We start from the raw sequence: 17,067 nt of genomic DNA, 5'->3' as shown, positions 1-17,067 counted from the left end.
GATATGGGTTATTGCTTCGGTTCGACTTCGGTTTGTTCTCGGGCATGGCCGTTCAGGTACGTAGACTGCTCAATACATAGTCTTGGGATAAAGTTTGTTTAGGCTCCGGAGATCCTGGAAGGAAAGGTGATAGAGTTCCAATAGTTACATCATGACTTGGCTCTTGCTTGTGGAGAGTATTCTTATAAGTCGTGACTCGTGAGAGGATAGGAATGTACTATTGATGGATAGAGTTGGTGAATTTCGTGCTCAGCCCTAGCGGGGAGGCGAGTGGAACCATGATAAAGGCTCAAGCGCTGGTAGGTATGGACAAGCCACTATCTGAAAGGCAAAATATGGTGTGGCTGATCGTATACAATCATCTGTGCGCAGTCAGAGCTAAGTTATGCTCGGATACATGGAAGGAAACTTGACGTGTTCAAGATTAGCCAAATAGCTTTGGGGTATTCTCACGACTTCGTGACTTAACAATCCAGGGCAAACCCTGACACGAACCAGCTACACGTTCTCAATAGCTCCATGAAAGTACACGGGTGATGAGCACCCTCACAGTGATCTGGTGGCGATACCGCAAGGCTATCAAGAACAACAGAGACGAGGCCAGGATCGTCTCAATACCAAGACAGTCTAGATCCTCGTGCAGCCTTGGTGCTATTGCTTTGTACCTTGCGATGATATCATCGAGATCTCTCCTTGGCCATTGAGCACAGGCATATTTCACTGGAACGACCAGAAAGCCCTCTTGGCGCAGCTGGGGGCCCATATAGGAGGATCGAGACCCTGAGACGCGAACACCTATTAATCGCCTTGCGAACTATTGAAAAGGTCAAAGGCTTGATAAAAGAATTGTCTTGGCGGAATGCAGGGTCTATCATAAACTCAGGAGGCAAACCTTTTGTAGAGAAGATAATCCATCCCTTGCTGCGGATTATTTGCTATGATCATCAATGAACATGAACCAGAGAGGATCACAAAGGTTGTAAAATGGATTCGATCGCGATCTTTATGCGGGGTATAAAGTCAAAGTAATTGTTTTTTTTATGGGGTACTAGCACTTGAAATTCAATATTGGTGTCTTTTGAGAAGATCAAATTGAGTATAAGAACAAAAAGCACTTGGCGAGCCGGAAAGATTTTGGAGGATTTCCGACAATGGTACCAAACGAATCATTGTAGGACTGTCCTCAACTGAATGCAGCTAGCAATACCATCCATAGCATGGAATTCCAGTTTCTTCAGAAGGCGATTCATCAGCTTTTCGCTCACGAGCGATCGGCTGAGAATACTTTCCGTTGAGTCCTCATTGGTCCTCAAGTTATAGTTTAGATATGTCCCCATGTCCTGCTATTTTGTTCTTAGTGTTCCAAGAGGGCGGATAAGGATGCATGTTCGCGCCTCTAGATGGATGGAGTCTGGCCCTGGAGATAACGATGACACCAATCAAGAGGGGCTAAACACAATCCTACTGGGCGATGACACCATAGACTAGTATCGAGCCAGTCTTAGATGGAATGCCAACTGTTTGAGCGCCGCGTATTTCATGATCGATTGTATTCCATCCAGGCGGACCTGAGTTTGTTGGGATGTGCTTCGACAATCCGGAGTCGTAGAAGAGACTTCCACACTGTTAGCTTTGCGGCTAGTATACACTTCAAAGTTCAAACTTGTGCTCTCATTAGCTGGGAAATAGGATCTGCCTCGATCAGGTTCTAGACATCGTTAGTCTTTGCAACTACTAGATTAGTACGTACTTCCTATGGATGACAATGGAGACAGCAACACTAGCACGGTTATAGCCTAGGCTTGCATATGCATATGATATGCATTACCCAAATAAAAGTGGACTGGCCAAGCAGACCAAGCAGTAGCGACTGCCCAACTGGGAAATAGCACAGCGTCGAGTCTCAGACAACCTCCGTCTGCCCGGGACATCCATGGCATTCGTCCCGCCTTTTGCTCGAAAGTTTGGGTCGGATAGGTCGGCCCGTCTGTGAAATCTGACAGTGATGTTTATTGGAATGTGGGGTGGAAATCGAGGCATTGATAATCTCTGTTCGACCATTGTGGTAAGTACTGTTCGTAAATGGTTCGGCTCTACCAGCAGTTAGTCTTGCCACTGGCTGAACGCATTCTATTTGAAAAAGAAACTAACAAGTTCAAGATATCAAGGCCACGAGATGAAAATGAACGAGGAAAGACCGTTCCTGGCCATCCTTATCATGCATATCAAAGAAGACAATGGCGGCTATGAATAACGGCAGTGGTGCTTCCGATCGGGCTGTAGTCGGCAATCCTCATTATACTGCTATCAGACGGCATAGAACATGTTTCATGACATATAGTGGTACAGTAATGAGACGTGTTATGCTAAGTAGCACGCACATACTCCACTCGAATAGGAATCCCGGAAGCCAGTCTCCTTTCCGCGAACTGCCCAGTCTCAATTTAGAACTGACATAGCATTGGCAGTGCTAACCAGATCCGTGTTAGACACTATTGCATAGATCTCACTTGCAAACAATGCCAGTGCTGCGTACTGTAGAGAGATGCCAGCCTACGTCAACGCTTGGACACCAGACTGATGGGCTGTGGGCAGCATATTTGATGGATAAAATTACTGTCCAATGATCGACGACGGCCGAGAATTCGTGGCTTTGCATTCCTGCGTGTATGGCGTTGTTGGCGTTAGGTAATTCCCTAAATATCAGACATGCAGTCGATAGATCACAAAAGGATGGTGACACAGAAAATAAACCGGGGAGAAGCCGTTGGCCTGGATTGCCGGTTAGGGTTCCACCTCGAGCGAGCGGGAAAATGGCCGCGCCCAATGAACACGGCGTGATCAGAATGTCAATATTTCCAACCAATACAATACCGTAAGCGAGTCAGGATGAAAACCCTACGTATCACGGATAAAAATGTCACTAGCACATAGTAGTCAAAAATAGCCGGGCTCGTCGACGAGCACTCACTTAGCTACTGAGTCGAGTCAAGACAGCAACCCCAAAGCTGTGGAGACAACAAGACAACAAGTAACTGATCCGTATGATGCATACTCATCAAGCGATAGGTATCAGTCGTATAGCCTTAAGCGAGCTGCGGCTGAGTACAACGGAACACATGTAACATCCATGCAGGCCGTTCGAGTCCAGGTTCAAGTTCGAGACTGCCATGGCTGGTGCAACGGGTACGACGGTTTTACAGAAATGTCTCGAGGCTGCAGTGGGAAGTTGCTTTTTCTTTGCGCCACATTCCACGACATGTATATGTATGTACGTATATGGGGTGTACGGACGAATAAAGGACGTCTGCGATATGTACGACATCGAGATGGCGCATGCAGTGGGCGTTCACGACGGAGTCAAAAATGATACAAGCATCCGCTTGCAAAGATGGACATTGGACAATATTCCTGGGCCGTGCGTTGGCCAGAAGCTGGAGGTTGCTTGGAGCCAGCAAGCTCCATTGACGACGATGCAGCCAAAAGGGGAGAATGTGAGAAGATCAAGAACAGCGAATACGTCTGAGACCATAGCGGACTCTTGTAGTTACATTACGGAGTAAACCTGAGTAAAGTTACCGTCACTGCCATTACGCCGTTATTTAACGGTGCCCACTTTATTAGTAAGTAAACCCCGAGAGCGCGCTACTGCCGCATGAAATTACGATACATCACCCGGTATGGGTCCTTACGGAGACCGCCAAGTCAGCCCAGGCTGCTCCTTCCCGTTGTTTCCCCCACAGAAGCTCAGACTCTCAACATTCCACATCTTCCATATTCCCTGTCCATGATCAATCCAAGATGCTCTTTTCGTTACCTATCCCAATCCTCCCGTGTCCCTCTGCGTCCGCGCCCTCTGTCCTGTTACACCCGGAAAGAAAGCCATTGTTGAGACAGGGCACATCCCCGTCGTACTTATCGACCAACCGCCTAGACTCCGGCTTGCACGGACGGCGTGCTTTATTGAGATTCCCTGGAAGCATACAAGCATTAGATGTAGATGAAAATGCGGGGGTGTATTTGGAATTGCAGTCTCCATCTCGTCGATGGCTGCAAACTCAAAACCTTCACTAATCTATCTCCGTAGCGCTGTCGGGCTATCGTGAGATCTCTGCCAAAATGGAATGGTCAAGGATCAGTAAGTCATCCTGGCTCTTTAAGATGCTTACTACCTACCTACTTTTCACGCACGGCCGATGACCGTGCGTAGATCCGATTGCCGTGAATGCTAGTTAACTAATCTAGTTTGTACATGATAACTGCGCATTCATCTGATCCACACTTTCAAACTTGTACGCTATCAATTCGACTCTTAACCTGAAGTGGGAAAATGCACGGTTCAGATCAGTCCCCGCTCATTCCATAGCCAGACGGCCCACTTGTTCAAACATGACTCGTCGGTACAGAGACGACGCTGTATCTGATCGTTGATACGCATGTGCATACATTGGAAAGTGATCCATGTACTGACTATACCTCTGAGTCTCGAGGCTAATCATGGACACTGGGTGCCTACAATGACACTACGAAGTCCCGGCTGCACAACAAAGAATGTCGTCCCAGAGCAGGCTCTCTCTAGCGTAGGTATTAGACTCAGTAAGTCAACAGTAGCTGGAAAGCGTCAAAGCTCATGGATCATACATCATATTCTGGGCGGCACTTTAGTTCCTGCGTAGGGCTTAGAAGGCAACTTGTGGCGGGTCATTAGAACTTTGAGATCGGTTTCCACAACCTCAAGCGTCGATAGCGATGGACCGATCAACTTCACCCCTGCCTCATTGATCCAAACGCAGGTCCCAGATGTCGATCCGGGACACCAGGATATGATTACTACTGTCTGATGCCATTGCAGTAGCACAGACGACAAACTTAGACAAGCTCCAACCGAGCAATTGTCCGAGAATTGTCCTGGGTGGACTTTGGAGTAATGAACCCGCCTAGCTGAACCAGTGCTTGAACAGAGGTTCCAAGATACTGGGTTATTAATGGATGGTGATCAGTGAGCCGCAGGCTATTGTTCACCTTGACTTGCAGCATTCCATTTTCTCCTCATTCTTGAGGCGAAAATCATCTCCTGCCAATAGAACCTGCTCTATTTGAGACGGACGTCCTACTTGGGTCACTCGCAGCGTACCTATGGAGTCACCAATGGTCTAGTGATGCCCGGCATTGACATCGCTCCACTTCCCAAGTTATCTCTTGAACTTATCTAAAAGAGTATGAGACGCTGGTACCAATTCCTAAATTCGAGTAGTGCTTGGCTGTGAACCGCACTGGCTGCAAGGTAAAACCGCCAAAATTATCGAAAGGCCCCAAAAAGCTATAAACCAAATCCACCCTCCTGTGAAAAAGAGAGGATTTCTCTTTTCGAGGTTCAGAGATCTATATTTGACCATCCCCTTGCTGAGACTCCTGGTTAATATAGCAACCAACTCCTCGTCCCAATTTAGTGTGCGCGTTGCAGGGAGACTCTTACACACAGCAAACTACACTTGCACACGAGCGTTTTCGGGCTGCTGCTCGCTCGCCTTTAACCAACTCGACTCCCTCGTGAGCGAAACCCAGCCCTTTTTGAGGGGGAATCGGCTGTTGGTGTTCATCCAAGAAATCTGAGGGCGGTCGTGTTCGCGGTGCTGGTTACCAAGGAACCCATAACCCACATTCCAGGCCTTGCATTTGCATCACAGGCACGCGTCGCGCTCTCTCTATAGCTCTCACCTATTCAATCCCACGAAGTCATGGCGTTGCAGGGTAAGTGTGATCGTCCGCTCTTAGCTTGGTAGCACATTATTGCGAAGAATCTGATATTTGACCTCGCTGCCACCCTCGTTCCTGAGCACCTCTTTTCTCACCACACTCGACATTCTTTAATCTTCCTTCCTTAATCTTTCCTTTTCTTTTACACTCCTACCCACGTTCATTCATTCTTTAAGCACGAGTAATAGTCATCTCATTCAGCAACCGTCTCTCTTTTACTTCTTCCCTCTCGTCCGTCCTTCATTCGACTTTCACGAGGGATACATACAACAGCTTGATACTCATATCCTTTTATCAACAGATATTGAAATCGACCCCGCCCTTGAAAACTTTGACTACCCAACACCAGACAGTGAAGATATGCGGTCAGAATACAACATGGCTGATCGACTCACCATTGATGTCGAATGCCCGCCGTTGGGTACCAGTACATGTTCGAGCTTCTCACCTATGGACTCACCCACACCGACTCCTACCTCTCTTTATAGTCAAGGCTCTTTGGCCTCACCCGGTTGGCATGAAGGCCATGGGTATCCTCATGGACTTGAGGCTCCTAGAAATTCGACGCCGTTGAGAAGCAGTTTTCGGCTGGCTGATATAACAGCTGGAGATGGAATCATGTCACAGTTCGACAATGTCGACGCACACGAGCGAATCCCACTCTTTGATTATATTCCGGGATACACTGATAATGTTGAACCATTCTGGGTTCCGCAGGACCTGTCGAAGTCCTTTGATCAGACTACTAACTTTCCTTATCCGCCTCAAATGGTGCAACCATATCCCCAAATGGCTCGAAACTATTATCGAAACAACCAAGCTAGCTACCTTCCCGAGTCAGCATCGAACCCGTGCTTATCTCGCCCAATCTTTCAGCAAAATGATCGGCTACCAAACTCCATGTCGATGACGAACATTGGTCAATGGATGCCATCGGCGGATATGATGCAGCCACAGACTATAACCCCAGCTCAGGCATTCCCACAACCGATGACTCCTCCATCTTCATATGCCGGCTTTCCGGGATCTGCCAACACACTTCGGACACATACGCCTGTAACGCCAGTGCGATCATGCTCCATGGGCTCTGGAACAGAGACGCCCATGACTCGCCTTTCCGGCGGTCCGAGTGACCACACAGACGAAGAGTGGATCTCGCCAGGTATGAGGGAGAGTCTACGACACCGCCAACCGCAACGACAACTCTCTCGCAAAACACTCAAGAAGTCACTATCGAAGCAAAGTCTAAAATTAGAGAATCTGCCATCCATCATCAAACAAGTGCAGTTCCGATGCAAGGAGCCTGGCTGCAAAGGTCGCTTCAAGAGACAGGAGCACCTCAAGCGGCATATGAAGAGCCACTCGAAGGAGAAGCCTCATGTCTGCTGGGTTCCGGGCTGCAACCGAGCCTTTTCGCGCAGCGATAACCTCAACGCTCATTACACCAAGACTCACAGCAAGCGCGGCGGGCGGAATCGCTATGTCGCCACGCTTGATGAGACGAGCCCCGACTACGATCCAGAGTTCCGTGGTCAGTTGACTCCGGATGGACGTCCCATCTATGGTTCGAAGTTGGATGATCCCATCCCAATGGATAACGACATGGATGCCGAGTGGGACGAGTAAATGTGTGTGTCTGTGTGGATTGAATGATTGGCATGGAGTGCAGGTTATATACCCTTGAGGAGGAACGATACAAATTTCCTAATTTTATTCTTATACAGCACACGGGGCTATCACCATACAAGCCCCGTTCACGCTTCGCAGCGCCCTCTTGTACAATTATTGTGTGAAAGACAAAAGTCAGACGGTCTGACCTATTTCTATTTTTTTCCTACCTGTTGGGTCTCTTTCCATCAATGTTTCCTGTTGATGCGGTTTTCCTTTGTATTGTTTGCATCGTGAAAATGGGAGATACAGGTTGGGCTGGCAATTTGATTTTTTCTCTCTGTTATTATTTTGCTTATCTGCTGGATGTTGTTTTTTTCTTTCTGCTTCGTCTTCTTGCCACCTTGTACCACCACTTGCTGCATTACATCGTTCTTACTCTTATTACTATCTTTCCACCTAGTACTTACAATAAGCACTTGCAAGTGCGACTAATTCGAAAACAGTTGTGAAGATTCTATCCATTGCTTTCCTTTCTAGTAGTATTTCCCCTAAAGGATGTAAATTTTCAGCTACATCAGTCGAAGCCAGGGAGGGTATTGATCGCCTGCTCAGTATTTGTCTCTCCCTTGCTTGTTTCCTCCAGGAGGCGATGAAAAGAAGGCTGGGTTAGGGTTTCACAGCAGCCAATGAGGAGGAAAGCCCTGGCGTGTTGCTTTTCAGTTAATAACTTAATAGTTTAATAGAAATAATTGATCGACATTAACAAAATATTGGGATGAGTGTGTTTTCGCGTACTCATACGAAGATGACTTTCTCGTTGAAACTGATGCGGATGTGGTTAAGTTAGGGCTTTAGGGTTAACCTTCCGCTGGAGTCCAGGATGGAGTACATGTTAGGGTTAGCTTATCCGCCAATTCTAGATTTTACAGATTTATCATTATTGCTAATTCTAGTCAGATTCAACTGATAGTTATCAAACTAGATATCCATGCAGTCAGCCATAGTCTACTTAGTTAAAAGTACTCTATGATACTTAAACAATTCCACATTCCCTTGTGACTGTGTACGTACCTACGTAGGGCCCTATCGGTACTCGGAGTTGGCCTCCTTCAAACCTGAACTCCGTTATCAACGCCGCAAACTAACTATTGAGGCTCGGAATTAACAACTAACTAATGGTCTAATGCACGAAACGTTGGAGCCTGGCCAACATTTGTACAACAAAGATAGAGGGATTGGATTCCATCAACTCTTATAGGCTGAGATAGATTCGACTAATTCTAGAAAGCTTATCTAGTGGTTCAATTTGTTGACAACAAAATACTTAGTGAAGTGACGTGCTTCCAGGGTTGGTTTTGTTATCAGCCCGGGGCTGAACATTCCATCAACATACATTTTCCAAGGCACTCCGGGTCTAGCAGAGCAGCATTTGAAATTTTTTCTTAATCGTGTTGCCTAAACGTGCGGCTGCTATCGATGAGTTGAAATAAATATCAAACGAGCTACTTGCGAGTACAATTCCCAAAAGTCAATGGCGATTACCAATACCCGCTAGTTATTGACCGTGACTTTGGCTGGGCACCGCTGTCCGAACCGACTACCGGTAAGATGGAGCACCAGGACGAGACGACACCACTCCTCACAACCCCTCATGAACAACCCATCGAAGATGAATTCGCAACATCCTCAGAGCCATCACCATTGCGCCTCCTCCCGCAATGGTCACCGACCCAGCGGCGCGTCGTGATCGCAAGCACTCTGCTCTTGTTATGCGTCAATTTCGGGGGTTTCATGGCGCAACCGCCCCAACTTCAGATATTTGAGGATATTATTTGCAGGAATTATGTGCAATTGATCAATTCGACTCCTGGGGCTGCGGTTGCTGTTGATGATATTTGCAAGTCGCCGGCGGTGCAGAAGGAGCTTGCGCTCGTGACGGGGTGGAAGAATACGTTTGATATTTTGCCTTGTAAGTGCATCCAGGAAATTGGAACTGAATATCGGGCTAATTGGATTTTTGATAGCTGTCGCTCTTGCTTTGCCATTCGGTATATTAGCAGATAAAATTGGACGAAGACCAGTTACGATCATGGCGCTGACCTCGTTGATGTGCAGCGAGGTATGGTGTAGGATTGTCTGTATGTAACTATATCAATGTCTTCCCTTAATTGTTGATGTGATTGCTGATAAATTATGGACCAGGCTGGTTCAATCTACCTATTCGCTTGCTCTGGCTTGCAGGGTTGTTTCAACTCCCCGGTGGCGGTAACCTTATGTCTGTCACTATGCTCATGACGATAATGGCAGATGTGTTTTCTGCGGAGGAACGGTTAGAATCTCCTCTTAATCCTTGAAGTTGTCATAACTGACAAGATGCTTTATCAACAGAGGCACAGCAATGTTCCGCCTAAGCTCAATGGCAGTCGTCGCCGAAATCGTCGCAACACCCTTGGGTGCGATGATGGTAACATCTAATCCATGGATTCCATACATGCTTGGACTAGTTATCATGATTGTTAGCTCGTGCTTTGTCCTCATCATGCCAGAGACACTCAACCAGATGGGCGACAAAGATGGTATACAGCAGGAGGATTCAGAAGAGTCCGACGAGAGCTCCACGCTATTACCGGCGAAGAATGAGACAGTCACACAAATTATCGTTGTAAAAGCGCAAGAATTCATTTCGTCTTCGAAGTTCTTGTGGACATCACCGCGGATACTGATTACTGTTGTGGCAGCGTTTGCTGGTAGTCTGGATAACAGTTCGGCCTATTTACTCATTCAGTACGTATCGGCGAAGTTCCATTGCACGATCGCTGAGGTATGTATTTTTTTTTCGACCTATCTGTTTGAACTTGGGTTAATTGACATATCACGTGCAGGCAAGCTACCTCATCTCAGTACGAGGTTGCATGACACTCGCAACACTACTCATCGTCCTCCCCATCCTATCCTCTTTCCTAACTCGCTTCCTCCACTACGACGCAATCACAAAAGACCTATCCATTGCTCGCCTCTCCGCCATGGCAGGTATCCTCGGCTACTTCATGATCTTCATCGCATCCACAACCTTCTCATTACTCGCCGGAACACTGTTCATCTCATTCTCTAGCCCCTTTGTATGGTCCGTCGTGTGCGTGGCTACATCCTTTGTGCCCTCACAAAACCAAATCGCGACGTTGTATGCTGCAATGTCAGTATCCAGATCTGTGGGGGGTGTTGTTGCTGGGCCGATATTTGCGAGTTTGTACGGTGTGGGGATGCAGTTAGGGCTGGAGTGGTCGGGGTTGCCGTTTGCTGTGGGCTCGATTATATTTTTGTTGACTCTGATTCCGGTTGTCTGCATTAGAGCGCACGCACGTGTTGGAGAGGGCTCTTAATTAATTGTTTGAGATCTTGTTATGACTTATGAGCTTGGGGGATACCGGCGGGCCAGTTTCTGCTACATTGGGCATAAAACACGGAGTTATTGGGCTTGTTTGGTCGTATAGACACTATCCATGTCTTCAGAAGATCCTCTTTCAGGCACGACATATGAGAAATGAAATTGATACACATGTCTTTTCTCTCCCCCCTCAAATCAATTTTAAGATGTAACGAGGAATCAAAGAGCTCGAACAGGCCACGCACCTTCAACAACCTCCCTCAAGAGCCCAAAGCAAGCCATTGTGATCGGAACATCCCTAGATGTCTCGAGCCTCCTTCGGCAACCCCCGATGAGTTGATATACGCGCCCCGAATCAACAGGATCAACAAAACCAACAAGATGCAACATTAATCCTGCACCAAAATTAGCAGAGTCGCATCCACTCGCTAAGCAATCGGGGTTGATGACGCTTATTGGGTGCTTGGAGGGGCTTAGCGTTCACGCCAGATCGCCGCCAGCCCCAAGCTCCCGGTGTTTGGTTTCAGCCTCGTTTAGGTAATGGGCTGATGAGTCTCTTGACATGATGATCTGATTTACTCGAGAGAATCATGTCATCCTATACGTAGTATATATCATTTCCTGATGTCCTTCTAATCTCCTACATCCTAAACAAGCTTGGTGAAATAATGGGCTACTGTTGGTTAGTAACGGCGCTTTTAATTGTCCCAGGCCGAAGGAGGCTCGTGTTAGGGCTAATAATCTCCGGGATCTGAACATCTTCAACTGGTCAAAAGTCAAGACACGCCACCCCGGACTTGGTATCAATATCAGGAAGGTGTCATTGCATATATTAAATGCTTGTCTACGCCTGCATGAGTTTAAACTTTACGCCGATAATTAGACAAACTGTGTTTCGTCAAATATCATTTGAAGAATCTCCAGAGCTGCCTCTCTTCGTTGTCATGATTGGCCCAACGCTTCTCCTCGTGGCTGGCAAACATGATTATCATACTCGTCTATAACCTCGTAAGATCCTTATACGTATCCATTTTTCCAAGGCCTTTGTTTGCGTAAACTAGTCGAAATACATACGGGAATTTTTAGTCCCCCCACACAGAACGTCGATCGTGCAACAACAGCCACAAATCAGCTCCAGCGAATGAGCATACACGATGCAACATTGTGATTGTATGGTTACGAGCAGCTGCAAAGGGCGAGCGATTTCATTCGATGAGATACAACTGAGATCTTTGTTTCAATGATTTGCAGAAGTTAGGGTATTGGGATGTGTCGGTTGTGTCTATTGTAGTATGTACTACACTATCAATGTTTACAGCCCACTTTTGTTTCCTATAAAGGAGCGGGGGAGCTGCTTCCACAAGAGTAGAAACTCACAAGCCAAGCACAAAAAAAAAACAAAGAAACGAAAATGTCTCGCACACTCGGTGTCCTCGCCCTCGGCGCTGCTGTCAAGGTCGCCCTTGCCGGCACGCTCGATACTTGCTCTACCAGCTCACCCTTGAGTTGCAGCAGCAGCAGCAGTGGCACTTGCTGCTACGAGGCTCCAGGTGGACTCTTGCTCCAGACCCAGTTCTGGGACTATAATCCTTCTATCGGACCCTCTGACTCTTGGGGAATCCACGGTCTTTGGTGCGTGTCATGCCCTTTTTTATACATGTAACTATTTATCCATTTACTGATACTGACTATATCCACAGGCCCGATAACTGTGATGGCACCTACAAATCAAACTGCGACTCCTCTCGCGCATACAACGACATCACCACTCTGCTCCAGAACGCCGGAAAGACCGACTTGCTCAACTACATGGACACCTACTGGCAGAGCAACGACGAGTCCACTGAGGCCTTCTGGGAGCACGAGTGGGCTACCCACGGCACTTGCATCAACACCATCAAACCGTCCTGCTACACCAACTACTCAACTGGTGATGAGGCAGTGGACTTTTTCCAGCAGGTTGTTGATTTGTTCCAGACTTTGGATACTTACACCGTTCGTTTAACCCTTCCCTTCCCCCTAAATGCATACTCCCGAGGTGAGGTGAGAGTGTTAATATGTATTTGATAGGCTCTTGCCAATGCTGGTATCTACCCAGATGACAGCGCTACTTATTATCTGAGCGACATTCAGGCTGCTGCCGCTGCTATCCACGGTGGCAAGACCCCTTACTTTGGCTGCTCCAGCGGCGCTCTTTCGTCTGCTTACTATTACTTCCACATTTCTGGAAATGCTATCAACGGAACTTACGTTCCTGTTAGCTCTCGTATGTTTACCACCTCCAAGTACCGCCTTTAGGTGCTATGACTGACCTTATATTTCTTGCTATAGCCAACAGATCCAACTGCCCTTCCAGCGGTATCAGATACCCTACCAAGGTTTAAGTGTGGCCGTAAGTTGGTTGATCCTGTCTATTTGATTCGTGTTAGTTACTAACGTTTGCAACTAGGTAGAGAAGAATGGAAGATGAAGGTTCAGTGGCCGGGATCAAGTTTGTCGGGATGAATTAGGGCTTATAGCCGAATGAAGCACGAATCAATGACCAGCACTGATTGCACGTCGTTTAATGAATTAAATATATGTACATATCGTAGTATAGTATACAAATACTTATATAAAAATAAGCATATCTTTATATCCCCTTGAGTCGAATATTCCTCCTCTCTTCCTCCCTGATTGCATCCACTCTGTTCAAGAAATCCATACGACCCAAATAACCCTCTTTCGCCTTGCTGTGCACGTTAAGCTCGTCCTTGATACCAGCCTTATCAACGTATTGAGCCCAATCAAGCTTCGATTTCTCGACTGTATTAAGTTTGGGTCCCTTGAGCTCGTCTGCATCGCCCGACATAGCTTGCACAGCCTGTTTCTCCCAGCTCTTTTTGATAACCCCTGTAGGATTGGGATCGAAGCGGGAGATCTTCCGAAGTGGTCGTCGTAGCTTTATAGTGACTGTTTCGCCTTGTGATACATCTGCTGAATCGGTAGGCGTTACGTCCGTGGTTTCTGCCAAGTAGAGTTTTGCTTCGGCCGAATCTCGAGGGACCAGTTTCTCTTCTGTGTGGATTTCTCCGGCGAATTTGTATGTTCGTTTTATTTTTATCATGTCTTCAGAAGGTAGTTTGTCCTGTGTTGCAACATCTGTAGGTTTTTCGGTTTCCTGGATTGCAGCGGGCTCGTTGTCAGGAACTTCTGTTATCATGGGTTTCTGGCTTTGTAGTAGACCCGAGTCTGTGTTCGGGGCGTTCATCTTAGCCCATAAGGCATCAACATCGATCGTTGCGCCGTCTATCTTTGCAAGTGGTCTTCGATCTTCTTGCCTGTAGTCAAACGTCAGCACTGTTCATCACATTATCCAAAAACTGCCAACTTACATCTTCATCCTCATAGCCCTCGTCTTGACAAACCCTCCCCCTTCACCCTCCGAAAGCTCAATATCAATATCTTCCTCATCACCATCTTCACCCGCCTTCTTTTTCTTCTTGCGCTTCGCTTTCAATATCGTAGCTTCATCCCCGGAGTCCAGTTCCATTTCATCCGCAACGTCAGCTTTCCGTTTCTTCAGGTTTGCCTTGTGGGAGGCGTCAAGCCTCCGCTTCTTAGTCGGTCTGCTATTATCCACTTCATCTTCATCTTCGTCTTCCGAGGAAAGGCCTGAATCGTCGCCTGCGACGTCGGCTTCGTCGAGTTCGAAGTCGGAATCTTCTTCGGAGTCGTAGTTTTCATTGTCGACATCGAGGGCGGCGACGGTGGGATCGGTCTCGATTTCTTTGGCCATGTTTCGGGGTTTATAACTCAGTATTATTAAAGAATTCTAGACAGTTCGAGGGAAATTTTGAATCTGTCAAGCAAAGGAGGCGGTCAAGAACAATTAAATCGATCGCGTCGCGACGGCGAGTGAAAATACTGCCAAAGGCGGTCAAGGCCGGAGATTATGTATGTACATTGCGGAGTCATACTTGACTTTTTCTATTCAACGCTTCAAGTGGCATACCTCTTCACAAGATTGAACTTTTTAGGTGTTGCGCTTTCTCCAAGTCTGTTTGCATACTGCTCTACAATCATCCATAGGCAGTAAAATCAAACAGCCATCATTCGAGCATCGCAAACAAAAAAAATCACCAAAGCGGGGCACAACTTTGAATATTAACACTTCACTACGCCAATTCCTGAACGTTAGAATAGATTCTTGGGTGATATTTTGAAGCGAGTCTATGCATAGAGGCAACCATGCCTCACTCCGTTCCTGTGCCCTTTTCTGGGTTCCAGGCCATCATTTTGTGTGGTCCTGGAGTCTCGCTCAATACTTTCACATCGAACCCTGAAGAATTCCCCAAAGCTCTTATACCAATCGCCAACAGGCCGATGGTATGGTATCCTCTCGACTGGTGTTATCGAATGGGTATAACCAGTATGTTTTATCTTTACAATTCAGAATCGTCGGTGGACTATTGCTAATTCTAGCGTTTTTTACTAGATATCACATTAGTGACTCCCCCCGCTAGTCAAGCTCCTCTCGAAGCAGCACTTTCCCAAAACCCACACCTTACGTCGCTTCCCGCACCTTCACCATCCGTCCTAGCACCGAGTGGATTGACTTTGACAACCGGTACCGCAGAGTTGCTTCGATTCCCCGAGGTACAGTCAGCCATAAAATCCGACTTCGTCCTCTTACCATGCGATCTGATTTGCGACATACCCGGAGAGGCACTTCTTGAATCATGGATGGTATCACAAGCTTCTCTTAGCGGATCTGGAGAAGAGCATGGCTCTAAACATGGGGGTAGCGTCAAGTTTGCGGACGTTCGCGGGGAAAATGCTGGACGCAGAGGTGGACTTGGAGTATGGTATCAGACGCGGGACAAAGAAGAAAGTGTCAAAGGAGAGGTTGCAGACTTTGTTGCGACGGCTCCGTTGGACCAGAATGAGGCTCCCGCTGTATACCCTCCTGTTGACGGGCCTGGGTCGATACGGTACAACCTTTCGAAGCTGGTATATGCTATGCCGATGGATTCTCTGAAAGAAAAAATGGAAGAGGAGAAAGGACTCTTGATTAGACATTCACTCATCAACAAGCATGCACGAGTCAAACTATTGACTACGTATCGTGATGCGCACATCTACGTATTCCCTTATTGGGTCAAGGAGTTGGCAAGAAGAAACGAAAAATTCCAGAGCATAAGTGAGGATTTGGTCGGTTGGTGGGCGAAAGCAGAGTGGCAGAAGGGGCTAGGCGAGAAGTTGGGATTGAGGGAGATTTTCGAAGAGGCTACGAATGCAGCAGACAACGCGAGTCATGACGGCAATGAGGTCGAAGATGAAGTTGACTTGCGGGCGATGAGTACGACCAAAGCCTGTACTGGAGAGATTGAAAACATAGATATTACAGGCGGTCTGACTAGACCACGTCTAGCTTCACGAGTCAACACCATGACCTCCGAAGCCGATTTTGACATTGCTGTAACGGCTCAAAGCAAGAATTCGAAGCTAGCTATTCCGCCAGTCTTTGCCTACATCCACTCTTCGCTGCCCTCTGCGCCATTAGTACGCCGCGTCGATAGCTCGGCTCTTTTGCTCTCTGTTTCGCTCAAGCTAGCGAAACTAGAATCAATCGAAGAAGTCGGTCGTCCCAACTCATCACCGTTCGCGCACGCCGCCAAAGTCGCATACCCCGCCGGCATCGCTCAACGCTGCACAGTGACCCGACAAGATTGCTTACTCGCCGAGAACGTGACCGTAGAAGAAAAGTGTGTTATCAAGGAGAGCGTCATTGGCGCAAACTGCCACATTGCAACCGGCGCGCGCCTAACGCGCTGCGTCGTGATGGCAGGCGCAGTGATCGGTCCGAGGTCTGTTCTGACGGGCTGCGTGATTGGCAATCGATCCAAGATCGGACGTGAATGCAACCTCAAGGATTGCGAAGTTCAAGATGGGAATGCAGTGCCCGATGAGACGGATGCAAAGAATGAGAAGTTCATGGTCTTTGAGGGTCTTGATACTGAGGATGGCGAGGAGGGCGGGATGAGTATGGATGAAGATGGTGAGATGGGCGGTGATGATGGAAAGGGGTTTGATGAAGGGGGCACAGATTTGGGGTTTTAGACATGCATATGGTTAGCTCCTACAAAAACAATAATGAATATACCTATTTACGCATATTGATGATATGTCAGTCGTCCTTTTTTTCATATCCTGTTTAACACACGGTCGGTGTTGTAGTAATTCAACCTTACCTACTCTATAGGCACCGAACCCTAACCACCCAACATTGGAACCATTGGAAGCAGAGGGAAGGGCTTTGCGTACCGGAATAC

The 17,067-nt window shown here is 47.4% G+C and overlaps 6 protein-coding genes across 6 annotated transcripts; 4 read left to right on the top strand and 2 right to left on the bottom strand.

Moving 5' to 3' along the window:
* Window positions 1–1,903: 1,903 nt before the first annotated feature.
* On the bottom strand, window positions 1,904–2,659 carry EYB26_006170 (uncharacterized protein; the record flags this gene model as incomplete). The annotated part of the gene is made up of 4 exons (XM_054265446.1): window positions 1,904–2,093; window positions 2,152–2,203; window positions 2,386–2,470; window positions 2,537–2,659. The coding sequence occupies 4 exons, from the start codon at window positions 2,657–2,659 to the stop codon at window positions 1,904–1,906; spliced, it is 450 nt and encodes a 149-aa protein (XP_054121421.1).
* A 3,079-nt stretch (window positions 2,660–5,738) lies between these two features.
* Window positions 5,739–7,383, top strand: EYB26_006169 (uncharacterized protein; the record flags this gene model as incomplete). Its single annotated transcript, XM_054265445.1, has 2 exons — window positions 5,739–5,751; window positions 6,059–7,383. The coding sequence occupies 2 exons, from the start codon at window positions 5,739–5,741 to the stop codon at window positions 7,381–7,383; spliced, it is 1,338 nt and encodes a 445-aa protein (XP_054121420.1).
* A 1,593-nt stretch (window positions 7,384–8,976) lies between these two features.
* Window positions 8,977–10,748, top strand: EYB26_006168 (uncharacterized protein; the record flags this gene model as incomplete). Its single annotated transcript, XM_054265444.1, has 5 exons — window positions 8,977–9,337; window positions 9,393–9,506; window positions 9,571–9,697; window positions 9,757–10,189; window positions 10,251–10,748. The coding sequence occupies 5 exons, from the start codon at window positions 8,977–8,979 to the stop codon at window positions 10,746–10,748; spliced, it is 1,533 nt and encodes a 510-aa protein (XP_054121419.1).
* A 1,416-nt stretch (window positions 10,749–12,164) lies between these two features.
* On the top strand, window positions 12,165–13,137 carry EYB26_006167 (uncharacterized protein; the record flags this gene model as incomplete). Its single annotated transcript, XM_054265443.1, has 4 exons — window positions 12,165–12,385; window positions 12,454–12,748; window positions 12,824–13,019; window positions 13,085–13,137. The coding sequence occupies 4 exons, from the start codon at window positions 12,165–12,167 to the stop codon at window positions 13,135–13,137; spliced, it is 765 nt and encodes a 254-aa protein (XP_054121418.1).
* A 248-nt stretch (window positions 13,138–13,385) lies between these two features.
* Window positions 13,386–14,531, bottom strand: EYB26_006166 (uncharacterized protein; the record flags this gene model as incomplete). The annotated part of the gene is made up of 2 exons (XM_054265442.1): window positions 13,386–14,073; window positions 14,128–14,531. 2 exons carry the CDS (start codon window positions 14,529–14,531, stop codon window positions 13,386–13,388), a joined length of 1,092 nt encoding a protein of 363 aa, XP_054121417.1.
* A 452-nt stretch (window positions 14,532–14,983) lies between these two features.
* On the top strand, window positions 14,984–16,855 carry EYB26_006165 (uncharacterized protein; the record flags this gene model as incomplete). The annotated part of the gene is made up of 2 exons (XM_054265441.1): window positions 14,984–15,164; window positions 15,231–16,855. 2 exons carry the CDS (start codon window positions 14,984–14,986, stop codon window positions 16,853–16,855), a joined length of 1,806 nt encoding a protein of 601 aa, XP_054121416.1.
* Window positions 16,856–17,067: the final 212 nt, after the last annotated feature.

The sequence above is a fragment of the Talaromyces marneffei genome, chromosome 4, assembly GCF_009556855.1.
Source record: "Talaromyces marneffei chromosome 4, complete sequence".
Classification (NCBI taxonomy): domain Eukaryota; kingdom Fungi; phylum Ascomycota; class Eurotiomycetes; order Eurotiales; family Trichocomaceae; genus Talaromyces; species Talaromyces marneffei.
Note: the sequence above shows the minus strand (reverse complement) of the source record. Positions and strands in the feature narration are given on the sequence as shown.